At 40.9% G+C, this 20,027-nt stretch overlaps 1 protein-coding gene across 1 annotated transcript in view; it reads left to right on the top strand.

The window, feature by feature from the left end:
- Window positions 1-3,931: 3,931 nt before the first annotated feature.
- Window positions 3,932-20,027, top strand: part of LOC111871970 (lachesin) — a gene marked incomplete at its 5' end in the record, with an annotated part of 138,003 nt that continues 121,907 nt past the window's right edge. Inside the window, 2 exons of the mRNA XM_023865413.1 lie at window positions 3,932-4,097; window positions 6,480-6,608. Coding sequence (XP_023721181.1) covers window positions 3,932-4,097; window positions 6,480-6,608 — 295 coding nt within the window. The remainder of the gene's footprint in view (window positions 4,098-6,479; window positions 6,609-20,027) is intronic.

Genomic DNA, 20,027 nt, shown 5'->3' with positions numbered 1-20,027 from the left:
GGCATTCTTCTTCTTCTTCTCAATTATTATTCTTCGGATGCTGGGACGGAGCGCATAACCTTCCTGTCCAAGTGCCTCTGGACCCCCTACTGCTAAAGCAGTCCCCAGATTTCAGGATCTCATTACGGTGACCATAAAGCGTATATGATGCTGCTTAGTCAAGTAGAAGTTTCAGACGTTTCGGAGGATTGAACCTTCGCCTCCCTCACGGTCGAAGAATAGGCCAGGCAAGCAACTAGCAAGAGGCAGGCTGTGCCTACCACTTCTTGTTGCTTAGGCTTAAAGTTCGAATCTCGAGACGGAAGCAGTCCTTTCCCCAGAAACTTCGGTAATATTCTGCCATAATGCACGGCGCCACAACCCTGAAGATCGTACTCTTGGGGCCGAACAAAGACATAAATAACAACTACTCAATTTGAACGATCAACAGAAAATCAGCAGTAGCTGCACCCCCGTTCGCCACCTCACAAGATAAGTTGTGATTAGGCAGGTTGGACGTGCCGTGCAGTACGCCACGGTAAAAGTGGTAATGCTGTCGGTACGACTGCTTCTGTGAGTAGCCAGTAATTACTGGGTAGCTCTTCTGTCCCTACACTGATCGTCATGGAAACTAATCGGTAGCCTCATACAGAACACTCATCTCTCCGATCAGGGAGTCCAGTGTCCCACCAGAAAGGATATCTGTAGCAACCGGAAATATTATCCACGAAGGTAACTTCACCAGACGATGTAAAATCCGAACTGCGATAACAGAGCTTTGTCTTCATACGCTACTCCGTGCATGTGTGAAAATTTATATTTGAAAGATGTTATGTTTATTATAATTTATATGTAAAAGAAGGTTTCTAATAGTTAATATAGATTCTTAACAGCATAACTCTTTAATATTTACTTGTACTTCATTAGGTGAGCTGCGATTTATATTTTGGGATGCCGCAATTTCATTCGCTGCTCCCACATTCCAGCCTCCCAGTTAAATTACAATTCCCATCCTAAAAACATTTTAATTTCCACTATCCAATTACTACCCATATTAATTACGTACTATCCCTGTTAGTTTATTTCTAATTCACTGTCACTTCTTGCCATCCTGTCTCATCTCCCTTCACATTTAATCACATCCAAGTTTTTCGCCGTTGCTGATTATTCTTACAGACTTGTATCATACTAATGCTCATTTCTGTATCAATATTCTTAAACCTCTTGTTCAAAATCTCGCCTCTCCAAGTCTTCATTTCTTCATATTGCACCTCAGTGTCTGGCTCCAGTCCTCTTATTTCTTACTCCGGGCCTTTAGTCCGCAAGCGAAATATACCGACCGAGCGACCGCCGCTTGTCGGCGAAATTAGCGCCAGCTTTAGTGGATACAGGGTGTCGCGTGGTCAGCGCAGTGGATTCCCAAGGCCGATAATCTCCGGTTTTCTAGACCGGAGCTCCTCAGTTATCCTCACGAGGCTGAGTGGACCCCGTTCCAGACGCACTACTTCTCAGAAAATCTTGTAGCGCCAGGAATCGAAGCCGGCACCTCTGGGTCTGTAGCCAGGAACTCTGACCACTAGACCACAGAGGCGGTCCTTATTTCTTACATGTGGGATAAATCCCCTATTCGTTAATAAGATCTAAAGGCTTGTGACGATGGCACATTAATACAAATATTATGTTTTGGGACATTATCCATCGCCTTGTCTTTGTCTAAAAACCGTTCTGTTTATTTTTCAAATCAAAATGTTTCGGACTAGCTCTATCGCATGGGCCTAACTGAGTAGGTTTTACCTGAAGACGGAGGCAGAATCCGGTCTCTGAAACGTTGTGTTTTAAACAAAAACATGACGGTGGGTAATGTCCAAAAACACAATATTTGTACCCCTATTTGTTGGTCACCCTAATCCCTTTCAATTTTAAATAAAGGTTCCAAACTTCGACATCATTGTTATTGATTCCACATTTTAATTGTTTTGAAAACCTTTAGTGCTTTTTGGATATGGTTATTTTGTTGTGTTCGAAACGGGAAGTTTCAAACTTGCATCTGTTATTTGTTTGGTGTTTTTCTGTACTCCGGCACGTAACGTCTGGAGAATATTTTAAAGTATTTGTAATAAATTGATATTGTCGACTTTTGCTAGAATCCGTCGATATGTTCTTGTTTAGGTTAATTCGGACAAAAAATACTACACCTGCTTCTCTGAATTCCTCGTCAACTTAACTTGCTATATGTTTATCGCAGAAAGAAGCATTTTAAACTAACACTACAAAAAAAAACACACACATTTATGCCCTGTACATTTTTCCCGTTAGTTTTACAATTTTCGGGGCAGTTAAACAAATGAAAGCGAACATGCCAGAATAGTGGAACCATGCATATATTTCCTAACCTGAAGACCACTATTGTCTGGGATATGACACCGTATAACGTAATAGACTTTTGTGACCCCGTCACATTCCGGAATGTGGCGCTCTCCATCGTCACCACTGCAATAACCTCAAACCCAATATCTCTTAAGATTATTAGCTAACCAGTGCCGTCTTTCATTAACGACAAAGGGAACCTTACGTCACCACCATAGTGTGTATCTGTTTGTGCGATTGTGGGTCACACCTCAACAGCGTAAATTAAAAATAATCTTACTAAATTCTGGGTACGGTGCCAAGCTAACAAAATCACACTTGGGTTGCAGCCCACATGGTGGTAAATTACTGGCTTATGTTGATGCCATCTGTGTGTACTCGCATGTGATTGCCCTGCTTGCTGACATTTGGACTAAATGACCAGTTTTCATGAAGCTTCGCTTAAGCAGCCCAACCAGTTCTGTACGTTCTGAACATAATCCCAACATGGCGTCTTAGTTGGGAACGAGTGTAGTAACTTCCAGCATTCTGCGATCATAAACCATGATAAATGTAAGTGATATTGATCTAATTTCATTGCGGTTTGGAAATTACGACGGGGCGACAGGGCGCGTTCTCTGGACTTCGCTTTATTTGTCACTGATGGATTCGGAAATGTTACAGTACGAAATGCTGTTTGGAAGTATATCAAGAAACACTGATAATATGACGAAATTACAGATAGAAACTGATCGTTACACTAAGTTGGAAGATTACAATAACTCGTGTTTTTCAACAGCTTTGAAATTTTCTGTCTTTGTCCTCTACTTCTACTTCTTCTTCTTCTTCTTCTTCTTCTTCCTCCTCCTCTTCCTCTTCCTCTTATTCTACTTTTAAAGAATTTTCGGTTATCCTATTAGCATTCTCTCACTTGCATTTTTCACGATTATCTTCCTTTTACTTCTCTATCGTCATTCAGACAGATGCTGCCCTCTTGCCTCTTTGTAATAGTTTTGATTTGTTCATTTCAATTTCTAAATTTGTAGTCTTTCAGTTTAAATAAAAAGAACTCCATGTGTTTACCCTATCTGCTTTTATTTTTTAATTCTGTTCTGCCGAACAGACTGATCTAGATGTAAGCCTGTAGACTTATATTCGTGAGGTATTCGGTTCGAATCTCAGCTAAGACATCGGTTTTTATGATTAGGTTTTAGAATTTCTCGACCCCTCCAGACAAGAGCCAGGATAGTACCTCTATTATTCCATAACCCCTTCATTCTAATTTTTTCCAGTTCTGCAAACATTAATTAATCTATCATTCAGTTCAAAATAGTGTCGATACCGAAAACATCGTCAAATAACCAACGATTCTGATTGAGTACAATGTTCAAATATGCGTCATTTCTCGTTTGAATTTCAGACCCTGTAATAATTGCTCCACGTATGGATTTCAACTTAAGTAATTGCTGCTGTATGTCAACACATTCATAACTAATATCACGCTCTAAATACTGTTAAGTGGAATTAATGGAAATTAGGTTTCCACCTCCCTCACCGCCATCAGAGGAGCCGGAAGAAGCTCTCCTCTCACTAACGGATATGTTCGGTTGCAGTGCCGCCCAACATCGACGACTCGCAGAGCAGTTCTGACGTGATTGTGCGGGAGGGTTCCAACGTCACACTCACGTGTCACGCCACGGGGTCTCCACCACCGAGCGTTAAGTGGAAGAGGGACGACGGAAGCAAGATAGCCATCAACAAGTCGCTCTCAGGTATGGTTCGTCCACTGTAGCCAACAGCAAGTTCCAAACACACCGTTTGTTTGGAATTCGTAACACGACCTGTCTCTGTCGACGTGAAGTCAGTCATGTGTACTTCAGTTTACTCGTATAGTAAGAACTTAACTAGCTAACTCAGGGGAACCGAGTCTTTCTTGAGAAGCCGCCAGTCGCTCAGCTACTCAAAACATTTCCGAATAACTTGTGAGATCCGAGTGATCATTGCCCTGTTCACAAGAGCCCTCCACTTGTCCCTATCCTGAGGCAGATCAGTTCAGCCCATACCACCCTATCCTACCTCTCTAAGATCCATTTTAATATTATCCTCCCACTTACGTCTATGTTTTTCTAGTGGTCGCTTTCCTTCAGACTTTCCCACCAAAATCTTATATGCATTCATCTTCTCCCCATCCGTGCTACGTGTCTTGCTCCTCTCATGCTCCTTGACCTGAACATTTCAATTATACTTGGCGAACAGTACAGGCTATGAAGCTGGTCATTCTGCAGTTTTCTGCTACCACTACATCTCTCTTCGGTATACTACGAGGGATAGTCTGTAAATAGGTCACACACGGATATAGAACATAAAAGCATGTGATATTCGAAGCTGGAAATCTATTATTTCTCGACAATTCTTCACCAACATTGATACACGTGTCCCGTCGCCGTACCAGTGCGCCACCCGCAGCATAGAAGGCTTTTGACTGTTGTCTCAGCCACTTCTGTATTTCCATTTCAAACTTTTCCTCATTAGCGAAACGTTTGACCACCCAGTTGTGAAACGCTTTACGCGACAAACACTTCCCACTGGTAACAAGTCACATTTCTCTACGAATATCCTTTGTATTGAGTCCCTTTGCCCACAAAGGACGCCCAACAGCACGCCGCTCTTCGGTATTATACCCCTCAATCACTGTCTCCATTTTGTCAACTGAAACAAGCCTCAGAACATGCGCATGCGCGGCTGCTACCTTGACTGTCATGAAGCTGGACTGTGCTGCTACCTAGTGATACAAATAGAAAACTTATTGCGCCCATTACAGCTGTTCTACTTCCATTTGGGACTTATTTACCGACTCCTCCGAGTAATAAAAGTTTAATGATAGTTATTTAGTAATTCCTTCTCATGGTGTGTGTGTTTGTAAGATAGCGAGCGCATTTCCCTATTCCCCGCAAGACAGAAACTTAGGGTGCGGCAGTAGTAGATTCAGTAAGTTCTCTCTGAGGTTAGAAAATTTGATATCTTCATATCTTAACGTGGATTCATTGTCGGAGTCTACTGGTAGTTTCTTCTCTGTTTAGGAGGAATGGGACTATCTTTCTGACAACCATATATGTCTTTCTATTGGTTAGTGAATGGTTTAGCAAATTAAAACCTAGATCACACAATTGAAGTAATAACTTACAGAACTTGTTATGACACTGCCAGATCCAGTAAGAGCACTGTTGTTCTTGTGTCCGCGTGTGTATGTAAACCATTGTACTTCAGAGGGTTTGCGAAATAAAATTAAATTCCTACTGGTTTTGTATTCTGATAAATTTCTCACCTACATCTAGCCTAGGAATTGAAGCACTGAATGGATAATTTATATTTAATTTTGTCTCCATTTTCATGCCCTTGTTCAAATTGGAGTAGGTCGTTGTGGATCTGGAATATACCTGCTTCTCCTTCCAGTGATTATCGATTCCTTGCATGTCAAACTTACACGACAATAAAATTTCCTTCCCTTCGACATCAATATTAATTATGTAATATAAAACCTCTATTTGCAAAAGCATACTTGCTGGCGCTGTCACTCTCGGTTTTCTTTTGAAGGGCGAAGCTTACTGTTAACTATCAGATTTACGGAGCGGTAGCCTAGTTGGCTTAGACACTGTGCTACAAGCCGGAAAGTAGCGGGTTCGATTCCCGGTGTGGTCATTGGATTTTTAAGTTTACTTAATCCTTCCAGCCACGCTGTTGTCCCAGAGTTGACTCAGCCTCTAATAGAAATGACTACCAAGAATATTCCTGGGGGTAAACGATAGCTGGCGCGTAAGGCAAACGAACTTATCGCCATCTGTGAGCCGATTTTCTAGACAATGTGGGAGCATCGACGTCTCAAACCTATGGGCCTTCACGGCCTGTTACAGGGATAGCGTCGCCCTTTTCACCTTACGGCTTTTGGCAAATACTAGGGCAACTGCCATCTCTTCATCGGTGTATGCTACATTATACGTTCTGTAACTATAGATATAAATAAGTGTATAATACATCCAGTTCTGCCCTGTTAGAAGCAATCGCATGTGTTCACATAAGTCCCACTAGCGAACAGTTCTGTCTTGCCGTTTGTAACATCTCCTTCACGCTTCATGTTGTCTAATGATTCTTTGCAGTGTCGGAGTGGGAAGGGGAGGTGCTGGAGCTGACACGCATCAGTCGCCTCGATATGGGCGCCTACCTGTGTATCGCCTCGAACGGCGTCCCGCCCACCGTCAGCAAGAGAATCAAAATAAGCGTGGACTGTGAGTATCAGCTCTACAGTATACACTTACACGACTTCGCGGTCGGTGCTTCAAGGTCATATCATATACTATGCCCCGAGCTGGATTCGAATTCGCGATTCCGGTATGCACATGGCCTACTCTTCCACTCCAATATTACGTTGTTCTACCGAACGACGGAGCAAGCTGGCTTAAGCGGTGAAGCTTGTAATTAGTTTTCTGCAAGGACACGGTTCGAAAATAGATCAGTAAACCGAAAACCTGCCGGTCACGGTAGCCGAGCGGTCTAAGTCATGTACTGTCTTCGCTCGCTTGGAAACCGGGATCGTGGGTTCGAATCCCACTCAGGGCATGGAAGTTTAGTTTGTGTGTGTGTGCGTTTTTCTGTGTTTGTATACAGGTAGAGGCCTTGCGACGAACTGATCACCCTCCCAAGGAGTCCTACCGAATGTGTAAGATCTAGAAAAACCGAAGTGAACGGAGAAGTTCATAGAGGTAGGCCTAAGCCCACTGGGGCTATAGTGCCAAGGAAAAAAATCCGAAAACCTATTTGATAGTTTCTGGGGTTTGCTAAGTCCGTCCAGGAATGTTCTTGAATAGTACCTCAAACAGGCCACAAACTCTTCGTTCTATGTCCATTCTATACGTAATTTATTGTTCACCATAAATCCCGCCATTCGACACTGGATAATCTGAGACATTTACAGCATCGGTAAATAGATCATTCAACCGTACAATGTAGTAATCAGAATTAATGTTTTCTTTCGGATTTTCCGAGTTTCATTCTCTGTCATGTGTTATCTCATCTGGTATGACTGTACGTGTTCTTCGCCAGGCTCCTGCCGCTCTGCAATCTGTGTAGTGGGCGCTGGGACTGCTGCTTTTCATGGGTTCGCTTTAATTACTAGCTCCTGTTATGCGACTGAGCAGTGGTCTTCTGTCAGGACGTTTCGGGTCTTGCTCAAGCAGGCAACTCTGTTTTTTAACACTTAAATATCACACTTCATTTGTCACTATTCAAAATTTAATTTTTTAATTATTCGGTTCTCTTATGACTATACAGCCCCTTGTTGAGCCTTGGCCGCTTTTTTAGTTTCTTGATCTATACACAGTCGGTAGGATTCCTTGGACGTGGTATCAGCCCGTTGCAAGGCCTCTACCTAAACACAGGACAACACATACACAGAATAAACGCACACAGGATCCATGCCTCGGGTGGGATTCCAACCCACGACCACAGTGTTCTAGCGGGCAAAGACAGTTCATGCCTCAGACCACTCGGCCTCTGTGATCGGAAATTTTTAATTAAAATTTTCACAAATACAAATATTTCACACTGTATTCATTTCAGAACTTGCACCAGAGTGTTTACTAAAATAATATTTTCACCATGTTTCCCATACAGGGGGCCTGCACTGTTTTTTTTTCGAAAAATCAATTTATATGTCCTTCCTCTTTGAAGGACGACGCCCAAGCATTTTAATGCCAAGCGTTCAAGACTCTTCCAAATTTTAAAACTATTCTGTTTTTAAAATTTGACCCCCTTCTTTTGCTCTGATTGGTTCAATTCTGAATTTTAAATGCTCTCTAATTTATGTATTGACCAATCAGCTACTCACTCTCCTGATTGCGTATGACGTAGTCATCACGATAAATATAACACTTTTTTTTTCCATACGTAGTCTCGCGTCCCCAGGCTATAGATATTTGATATTTCCACGTGTAAGGAGTTACTATAGACGGGTTTTGGATTGATGACGGATTTATTGGACTCTCTGGGAAAGCGCATCACTGCATTTTCCAATTTACTGTTACACGCACATACACACCAGTGCCACAATCGCGTCATCATTGCAGTTGCTTGGTAGCGGCTTCCAACAGCATACCTTCCCCTTCCTCTGGATTCCCTAGCCGTCCCCGGCCTCAGCTACCAGCTCCTAACAGCAGCAGCTCACACGGACTGAGCCCCAGAAGCCCTCTAATTCGATATGTTACGACCGACGGTCAGTATGCCAGTCTATCTTGATGCCATGCACCCATCTGGGCCACAAGACCAGATTTCTGTCATTGTCAGACACTTGCTGGTTTCTTGATATGTTGCGCCATCTCTGACGAGAGGACGGGTCTGTTGTTTACAATTGCTGCTGATCCTCACCAGCGAAGTCGTATTTACCACTTAGGAACCCAAGTGGCTATTTTGCTTCATGAGTTGTAATACAGTTTTTGTGATGTCCACTGTTCTGTCTTCTTCAGACTGCCCCACTGAGCTGTGTCATGATCTGCTGAAACGCCGTTGCGACTGCTGTGAACTTGTAGTTCAGAGACGATCTAGAAAGAGAGTTACTTTACGACTAGCGCTTTACCGCTAATAAGTATGTCTTGGCGCCAAGTCCCTGGAGGTTCACGACCAGAGATTTCTTGTTTTGCAACTGGAACCTTGTGGTCATAGTCCTCTCACTACCAGAGATTTTTTCATCTGACCGGTCCTGCTTGTAAGATCTTGACACGTACCAAGTAGGAAACACCGCTGTGTTATCCTGTGGTCATGGAAGCATTCTTGTTTGCGAAGCCGTTCCCTAGCAACGGCTGTTGTATAGTTGCTTATTTCGCGGTATTTGCCTAGCAACGGGTCTACATGCCACAATATCACATTGCTATAAACATTGGTTCTAAACGCCTCGTATTTAAATGGCTTTATCTTTGTTATATTTCCAAGGAAACAATTCATCTCTGTTGGTTTTCAAAAGCTAATTATACTCTTTGATTTGTAAATGTGACCCAATCGGTAATGATGTGTTGTCTGTTATGGCTAGCCAAGCTGCTCTTTATGTGAATGATTGTAAGACAGATATTAACTATATCACGAGTATTTTGCTTTAGGGCGTGAACACTTTCTTTCAGATCGTTCTAAACTCGTCATTCTCAGTAGATTTCTTACTCGGCGTTGTGACTACTGTATCTGATAATGTGCCATTAAGTATCCTGAGATGCGAGTATAAATATTAGCTTTCCTTCAGAAGCCTAACAAGTTGCATTGAATGTCATGGGTAGAGAGAGATAACTTGCGAAGTCTCTATTTGTGTCTGCTGCTCTACGTAATGTAGACATCTAATGTATTGGGAGGAGGGGGTTGAACGACAGAACCAATGAGCTCAATGTGCATCTTCAGTTTGCATCAGAACCGGTAACCCTACTTAGCTTGCAGGATACACGCGATAAAGTTTTACAACAAAATCGATAACAACTTGAGAAATTGCCGTCAGAATTAATCTTCTACGAGAATGTCTGTGCTCGTGGCAGTGAAGTGCAGGGGACACAGCGTACAGACAGGATGAGAAAGACTCTTAATAGACAGGAGTCTGGAATGGAACTTGCATGTCAATGGCTGGCATTGTTATGCGCTGCTGCCTTGTATCGAAACTGCAGGTGAAAACTGAAACCCCTCCTCAGATATGAGCAAGTATAAAAACACTAATCGTTGACGCTAGAAATTCTACAGTTGCGGCGGCTCAGATACCGTTTGTGTTAATACTGCAATGATTACGTATATGGCTTAAATCAAGATATCAGGACATTAAACACCAGTCGAAACAGTTTCGGAATTATGTCCCGAAATTTACGACGACAGGGGCAGTACTGCTCAAGTTCAGGTTCTCAGTACTCATCTTACTCATCCAGATGCTATTTCGGATGCATTTTCTAAGCATTTATAGTCAGTATGAACAACATTCTTGCACAACATAACAGTTAACGCAGCAACAATAAATAGTGGCCATCCAGAAACATAAGACAGAAATTTAAAGATAAAAAGTATTTAAAGTTTGTAATTTATGTTAATTAAATTCAGCCACAATATTGTCGTAATTTTAAACAAGTTCTTAACGGAATTTTAAAAAAAGAACTAGAAAACAACACAGTGCAATAACTACTTACATAATCTACTTGATCATGATCTTTTAAGGTCGAAACTTGTAGAAGAAACAATTGTAAGATATGGCGAAGTAGCACACCAGCAGTGTGCGAACACGACAAGAAATTACGCCTCCAAGAGAGCCCCTGTGAATCAAATGATTTGCTGTTCCTTTATAATAATTCCTCTTCTGTATCCCGCGCTCTTACAGTGCAGCCTTGCTCTAGCTGTAGCTTCTGTGAGTGATGAAGATATTTGCTGAAGCATCGAGCTGTTGCTGCCCGAAAATCTGTCTGACTGGTTGGTATCGCTGGGTTTATACTAGTAGTACAGTGCGTTCAGTTAAGGAGGAAACTTCGCAACACCGCTGACCCGGCCCAGAATTGCTCTCAGATTGCTGCTGTAACTTCTGATAGCAGAATGAGTCATTAGAGCTGATAAACGCGCGCCGTTACATTTAAAGTTACAGCAGCAATCTGTGAGGAATAGTGGGACCGGTCAGCGGCGTTGCGAAGTTTCCTCCTTGATTGAACGCCCTGTAAAATATTACTCTGACATCTCTGTCCCGTTACTGGAGTTTATTTCTAATCTAATTTTTCCACACGTGTATACCTTGTTGCATGGAAAGAGCAATGACTTTCGGGTCTTTACGAAAGGCAACAGAGCATCCGTAAGTCATTGGTTCATTGACATTCTTAGTGTCTTTAAATACTTGAATATGCCATTCATGGGCATATTTCGCATCAGTTTAAATCCGTGTTAAATACTGTGTATTTCTCAGCGTGGTTGTGCTAAACCCAAATCAACTACTACACGTTTGGTCGTTATTTTCGACACGTTCCTCCCACTGTATTCTCAAGGACAGTTCGAGTTCATTCACTTTGAGCTCATACGTGCTTTTTGAGTTTCCTTTGCATTCCTGGCTTTTAGATAAGATTAGTAGTATTGATTTGTATACTGTTTATGTTGACTGGTCTCGTAGTCATCTAAAGATCGAAATCCGTTATGTTTGCCGTTATGAAGTTTCTTTGTCGCAATTTATTGTCATGTCTGGTGTTCCACAAGGTTCTCTTTTGGGACCTCTGCTGTTCAATAAAGACATTAATGGTTTATGTAGAGAAATTATACCTTCCTGCTTTCCATTATTTGCTAGATACGTAAACAATTTTCGTCATAACGCATCAACTGAAGACTGCTTTCTTTTGCAATCCCTCGTACCGACAACCATATGAAGCTTCATAGTGTTAAAAACACAATTTTTCTCCTTCAGAATAATATTGTGACGTCTAAATTTATTGCTAAGCAATGCCCGCAACATAAACACGGCCAACAATAGTGGAGCAATGTTTTCTTCGTGTCCGTGAAGCTCGCGCATGCTCGATGACGTCACACAATACAGACGCCCTGTTTTCTGTATGGTCCGTGCGGAGCCTATATAACGAGAATCTGTTCTGGCTTAGATGAATGCAGTCACGAGACTGGGAATACAACAGTACGTAGTAATTCAATTGTCGGTAGGAGATAGTCACAGGCAGTTCGTGGTTGAAGAAGAATTACAAGTTGACCTGCGAAGACTTACTGTGCGAATTGAAAACTTCATGTGCGCTGTAGTACAGTGATATTGGGAGTGTGTGGTTTAGTGATACTTTTATAGTTCCTGCGTTATAGATCAGTTGCCAGGAAACGGATAGTGAATACCAGTGGAAGCAGAATGAGAAGATGAGTGTGGAATGATTTGTAGCGTGACAGTCAGTAACATTGTTATAATTAATTGTAGTTACAACCAGTAAATTGTCAACAAAGCGATTCACCGGTCCAAACCCTGTCTACAAGTCACTAAAACTCGTGACAATATTCTAACTTTTAACAATGTCCCTAAACTCTGATATTTTGCGTACATATTTTATTAAATACCTTGGTGTTCCCCTTGACTCAAACTGTACTTCATCAGCGGTTTACTTTTTATTTTCTCATTCTACATGTAGTACATTCTCTATGTATTTGTTAGGATCAAAAGGAATCGTTATTTCTCTATGTCAGATTTGAAGTTCTCGCAACGGTGGTTATGAAGAGTACTATTTACTCGGATATAACGCAGTGTATTCCGTTGGAAGTTACTCGACTTTTCGGAGGGCAATATTACTTCAATCTTCAGGGTCGACGAATAAGCCGAGCAAGATACCAGCACGAAATCAAATTGCAAACCGAACCTTGCTACCTGCCTTCACACTGGTGCCTTGCTCGGTTGCTGTAGGAAGTCCATCGCCAGGCAACGAAGCCATAAACATGCATCCATAACAGTTGGAGGCGATGTTTTCCGTGGGGTCCGTGTAAAGGAATTATCTTACAAACGAAGGGCGCTACAGTTCAGTTCTATGTTCTCGATGTAAAATTGCCATTGAAAGTTCGCCGTGGAAGAAGAATAAGAAGTCGGCCTGTGAAACTTTGGTGTGTGATTGAAAGGCTTCATTCACGTGTAATACTTGGAGTGTGTGATTCAGTGAGACTGTTATGATTCCTGCATTTTAGTTGGGGCACCAGGAGAGGTCTAGTATGTGTGTAAATCAGCGATAGCACTATAATTAAATGTGATTAAGAGAACTTGTAACCAAGGTGTTAATAAATCCAATCATCCGAACTTGAACCCATCATTTTCGTCACGCTTACCACCCTACACGTGACAATATATCTTCGCATTTACGGAGCCGTTGTCTAGCAAAAGCTGCTTGCTGTGGCTCCACTATTCTGACTTTCAAGCGTCATGTCACTTTGCTCGCTCGTTAAAGCTACATATCACAAGTAACATACGCGTGTACCACCATTTGTTAATGGTGGATACACCGACAAATGTGATGTCATAAGCCTACTTTTGTTTCTTTAGAAACAGGTGAAGTATGATAACAAATATTTTTGAAGCTTCGAGAGGAATTAGTGAAGTTTCAGTTTTACTTGTGCCTTTATACATACAGTTGTAACGGTTATGAAGAAATTATTTCCTGCTTAAGGATATAAATTATTGTGTTTTACACTTCTGCAAACATTTGTCGCAGTTGGAACTTATTACAGGTTTCGTGCTACACAGGATTGGACACCTCACATTTTTGAGTCAATGTATGNTCTTTTTGCAAAAAAAAAAAAATATTCGCCTTAATAGCCCAACATATTTCTTTACATCAGATGTTTAGTTTTCATAATGTCATTCCGTGCCACCCATCCTGTTTCCTTCTAGAGTAGCTGCTCCCCCAAACGCTATACAAAGTACAGACCGATTCTGTATTCTCATAATCACATATTTCCTTCCGATCATCGCCTTGCTCAAATTGTTATTTTACTCCCACCTCCGTGGTCCCAGAGATCATAGTCAGGGAAAAAGTTACGCGTTACACCAAAAACTGCTCTTGTAAAAATTGTTATATAATCTGAAAGATACAAATTCACTTCCACGGAACGTATCATCGTAGAGTGTAGCGTCTTTGTGTCTTCACTACCCATTTCTGCGAATTGCCTCTTGCTTTAACAATTCATCACAAAATTTGCTCTGAAATTACAGGTCAGTAGGAGAAGGGAAATTCGCGCAGAAATGGCTACGAAGAATTCTGTATTCTGATATGTGACGCTGTGTAGTGTGTAGAGGTTTACTGACATTTTAGAAGAATATACTGCATCCACCGTAAGGGTCTAAAAGGAAGTTGAACAAGCAAGCAACCAAGCAGCAGCTTAAACTTTGACTGTGAAGACGGAGGCAGTAATTCCCTTCGACACATCGATAAACCTCCACCAGACTATACTGCTTCACATCTCTAAAGATAACATTTACCCCTCCTTCCACAGAATAGTTAACGGCTATCAGCTCTAATTGGTTTTTCTTTATGTTGTGTCATTGCGTCCGTCTGTGGCATGAATTCGTGCTGCAGGAAGAAATAACAAGTAATTTGCTGATAATGTCACAGAAAGCCTGACCGCCATGTGTAACCTGGGTCGAAGGTCTGCATTACTTTGGATTCATTATTATATTTTCATTAGCCTTGTAAATTAAGAAGGATCATTTTTTTAAATTTTTTTGCTTATCTTAATTTCATCCTGGACTGTATTTGTATTTATTTTCATATCACAGCATTTAAACTTTTAAGTAATGTCACATGGCATGCTATAAATTTGGATAATATTTTGATTCCATTGGATATATCATAATTTTCATTTTTTGTTATGTCTATTATGAAGAAAATAAATTTAGGGGCTTAAAAAAGACGTTCACATTTAAACCTTTCTTATTCGTGAATGCAGCCACCCCTCTTCCCTTCTTACTCTCTGTTTATTTCAGAACTGTGTTCAGACGGTTCGAGAAATAAGAACCAATGATTCGACCTTTCTCTTAGACGGAACATCATGTATTTCTTGGAAAGACTTTGGGGAAAATGTGTCATAAATCTGAAATCATTGAGATATTGGAAGAGAACTGCTATACAACGATAGCTGCAGAAGAAAGCAGACATCAAATTTGAAGAAAGCAGTCTTCTGGGATGTGGCACCGTGTAGATGTGGTGGTAACACTACATGTACACGGTGCTACATCCCAGAAGACTGCTTTCTTCATAGTCACCGCCATGAAAACCTAAAAATCTTAGAGACATCAACACTGTTTCTATAATCTAAAGAGATATTTTAAGTTGCTACTTTATTTGACTTTGTGAAATTACAACTAAATTACAGTTACGAGTTATCTGTACTTCTCATGTTTCTTAAATAAATACTTGATGAAAATACTGTGTTATGCATTAATTATGCGGTACGTCTTCAGAAATAAATGCCCATAATTTTTGTCACAGTGTTTTCATAATCAGTGGATAGAACATAAAAAGGTAAAACTATCCCTGTAACAGGCCGTGAAGGTCCATAGGGTTGTGAGACGTCGAGGCACTCACATTTTCTAGACAATCGGCTCATAGATGGAGGTGATTCCTCGTACATATTTCTGTTAGAGGCTGAGTCGACCCCAGGACCATAGTGCGGCTGGAAGGATTAGGTCAATTGATAAATCTAGTGACCTCATCGCGAAACGAATCAGCGACCTTCAAGGTTGTAGCATAGTGTCTCAACTAACTACGCTAACGCCTGCCCCCGGATACAGCAGGCCAAAAGTAATTATATGTAAATACTTAGTATTATCTGAAATTGAATCAAATGATTGGTTTCCTTCCGAATTTTTGTGGCACTAATAATAATATTTTTTAACCGGAATTCAGACCTGTAATACCAACTACTGAGTAACTTAAAATGATATACTACGGTTGTAAATTAAACTTCCCTTAACAAATCTCATTGTATTTGAAATGTAACATACCTACATGAGCCCGCAGCAAGAATCAGTAAGATTTCAGAGCATGCTATGTAATAAAATAAGAGAATAGTCATGTGAGTTGATTATTATGACGCTTAATACCAGAAGTTAATATTTTAGATTTTTCAAAATTAACATTTGACCGATGATAATAAACGTTTGCACGTCATGAACATGGTGTGCCAAGTAAAGGGAGAAAACTGATACAGCTGAGCATTTTGAAAATCTTAGCTGGATACACGTTATTAGAGACGATAAAGAAGCACGGACAAACAGGATAAACACAAGAAAAGTACATGATTTATTTTCAACTGTCTTCCAGTGCATACACACACACATACCCAGCAGGCCCAGCAGTATAACACACGCAGTCACAGCAGCAAGACACAACACAAAGCACAATACACACACGTAAGTAGAAAGAGTGCTCCGACAGAAGAGGATAGGTGTGACTCGCGTAGTCGCGTAGTACGACATAGGGATGAAAAATTCTGAACAATTTTAATTTTTAACATTTAATATTTATCAATATATACGATAAATATATATTTTAGTTATTTTAATATGAAGACGGCAAGACATGCAGTGAACTAGTTTAACGTAAATCGAATAAGCACCTGAAGATGGCACTTTTGTGCCGAAACATGTAGTGCGAGAGAGAGGAGGAGATAGATGAGTGTATGCACTGGAAGACGGTTGAAATAAATCATGGACTTAAATCACTGCAACAGGACGCTAAAATATAAGAAGAACAGTAACAATAAAAATCTTGTAAGATTTGAGGTTTTCACGGCGGTGACTATGAAGAAAGCGGTCTTCTGGGATGTGGCGCCTTGTAGATGTGGTGTTAACCGACATTTCGGAGGAACATATTGCCTCCATCTTCAGAGTAAAAGGAAAAATAAGAAAATCCGCAGGCGAAGAGACCGTGAGAACCGGTACAAGCAGACTGGTGTTGGAAATATACACAGCTATGTGAGAGCAGTGCCACATCCCAGAAGACTGCTTTCTTCAATAAAAATCTTAGCTGGACACATGTTGTTAGAGACGATAAAGAAGTACGGACAGACAGGATAAACACAAGAAGAGTAAAAAATAACGAGATAATTACATATAGGAAGAGGCGGAAAGCTATAGTGGCAGAATTATGGAATGCAGTTGGCGCAGATAACCTGGGATTATTAGCCTGCAGCACAAAGCACACCAAGCAGACGACTGTAACCTTATTTTTATGTCGACACAGATATCAGGTTGACTAAGCCGTAAATGAAAAAACAATTGACGAAAAAAGAATATGTTTATGATATAGAAAATATCAGTCATTTCAAAAGAAACAGCAATCAAAATGTAGGAAGGAAAATGACATTCTTCTAATGTTCGAAAAAATCATTCCATTTAAGCTCACATTACAGTCGCCTGAAAATATTTTCCTTCTGCACTTTCACAAGAGCGTGTAAATTGTAACTGACAAGTATGGCACACCAAGCGAAAGTAACGACGGCCTCATTAAAATGTAGATAAGGACAGATGGCCATGCTTCTTACTTAGGCCGTCTCATCCACCGCACGGCACTGCTTCATAGCTCCCTTTGTCAATACGTGGAGACTTCTGAAATTTCTACGTGTATCAGCTGTGACAGAGTTCTGAACTGTGTTGACAGGCTTTCTCTTCCAGAAAATAACGAAGTGCTGAAACAAAATTATTATGAGGGCTTCACAAAATAAAACAGACCGGAAAGGGTGTACACCATAATGCGGTGCCCAAAATAACCAGCGGTCTTCTTTGAGGATTAATAAGCGTAATTATAGATAGGAATACTGAAATGGAAATTAGGGAAAGTCTCTCATGTAGACGTAAGCACGGTATATAAAGGAATTATGCGATACGTGGAATATTCTATTGACTTCCTCATGCCAACTGTGGATCAGTACGATAGAAAATCAGAATTTCCATGCAATTTATTTGAAGTCTTCAAATTTCAAGAAAATGCGTTAAACGGTATATAGAATACTCGGAAATTTCGTTTATGGCCTCTCGTAAACTTGGCTTTGTTTTGAACCAATATGACCGAAATTAAGATTTGCTTTACAACTTTTAATGGAGGTCTCTCACATAGAATTTCACTGTAATCCATATAACGGTAGAGGTGATGATGTTACGTAACAGACAATACAGACGGACAATATTACCTCCGCATTATGCGTACTTTTCTTACCTTGAATAGAACGCTTAAAGAGGAATTCCTTATATTGAGATTATGTCAGCCATTTTGTGTGTTACACTCTGTTCCGACGTGCAACCAAACCTCTGCTTGAGGTTATGATAACACAGTGCTCCGATAGAGTACTGCACGCTCTGCTTGCAGGTGGTATCTACTCCTCCTGATAGTTGGATCTGCCAACCTTAGTTTCTCTATCTTCAGTTGTCATTTTCGTGAAAACTTCTTATTTTGAAGTATTTTCTTCAGTATTAGATGTTATTAAGTTGTAATTTTTTGCGAGTATAGTTCGTGCACGACAAAGTCTAGTTTACATTATGTAATGATGAATATTTTTATATATTTCACAAACAGTTAATAAAATTTTGATTACATTCGACATGAGAGGTGTACGTGCATTGAGGAGTAAACGTTTTCAGCCGTGTAAGCCTAGCTCTTTCTACACGTCTATCCATATTTCGGCCTTAACTTGCAAACACTGTCCACATTTGTGCGCAAACACAGGCCTTCCATTATACTTTTGTATTCAGTGTTGTGATTAGTCAGTGTTTCATTAAAGGCTTTTAGTTCGAGAACTTTAACAAATTGGAATCATTGAATTTATGTCATAATATGCATAATATCCGTGAATATTAATTTGTTTACTCTTTCGGGTCTGGATTTACTAGTAACGCTGTTTTCTCTCAGTACTCCTATGTCGTCAGGTACAATTTCTGTTGTTGAAAAGTCACGTAATTTAAACTTTAGGAGCAGGCAGGAAAGTTTTCTTTCCTTAACCTCTGACGTAATACTAAATAAATGCAGATCAGAAGAGCTAGGAGTCTGTATACTGAGGAGATACGTGCTGGAAGACCTAGGTTCGATTCCCAGCAGGGAAGATTTTTTCCTCTCCAAATCGTCCATCGTCTAGGGCCCACCCAGCATCCTATCCAGTGGGTACTGAAGGTTCTTTTCCAGCGGGTAATGCGGCCGGGGTGTGAAGCTGAACTCCAACTAATTCCAAGGTCAAGAATTGTGGATCAGTACCTTCACTTCCCCATATGTCTTCATGGCATAGTGCTCAATTAATTAAGCATAATGACAAATTTACCATTACCTCAGAAGCGCTAGTATTTGTAAGCAGCAATTTTCGAGCGTAGTGAGGAAAAGAGTGTGTCATGTGGGTCTGCATGTGTGTGTACGCATCTGGACAGTAGCATTCGCGTTGTTTTCAGAGTTGAGGTTGTCGTGACAGCCGCTATTGGCACTGCAGTCTGCGAATAGTGACACCGTGTACGTAAACCTAGCTTGCTAGATAGAGAGGAACCTGCTATGTTTCTACCTGTGTACCACGCTAAACTGAGTCTCATCGCTGAATACCGCAATCCTGATACCCTTTCGTTATTAGTGCCATATTTAGTTATCGATTTTACGAACTGTCACCTAGCAGTTACCTCGCGCCATCAAACACATTTATAAACGAGCCCTTTACTACTACTACTACTACTACTACTACTACTACTACTGCTGCTGCTGCTACTACTACTACTAGTAGTAGTAGTAGTAGTAGTACTAGGCGCCGGGATAGCGTAGTTGGTATAGTGACTAGCTTGGGGCTGGATGACCAAGGGTTCGGAATTCTAGTCCCGGTAGGGTCAAGAATTTTCTCCACGTTGTCCAGTTCGGCTCAGGGGCCCACCCATCCTGTCCAATGGGTAACGGGGGCTCTTTCCTCGAGGATAAATCGGCCGGGATGTGGAGCTTATCACTCACTTCCAGCTAGTGCCGAGGATAAAAAAAATGTGGATCTATACATCCACTTCCCCATAAGTCTTCATGGCGTAGTGCGTAATTAGTTAAGAACAGGGATAATTGTACCTTTATTATTATTATTGCTAGTGGGGCCACTTCTGGCCTATAGTTGTAACTACTACTACTACTACTACTACTACTACTACTACTACTACTACTACTACTACTACTACTACTACTACT

This window comes from Cryptotermes secundus, unplaced genomic scaffold (assembly GCF_002891405.2).
Source record: "Cryptotermes secundus unplaced genomic scaffold, Csec_1.0 scaffold149, whole genome shotgun sequence".
NCBI classification, from domain to species: Eukaryota; Metazoa; Arthropoda; class Insecta; order Blattodea; family Kalotermitidae; genus Cryptotermes; species Cryptotermes secundus.
The sequence above is the reverse complement of the archived record's forward strand: the minus strand, read 5'-3'. Positions and strand labels throughout refer to the sequence as shown.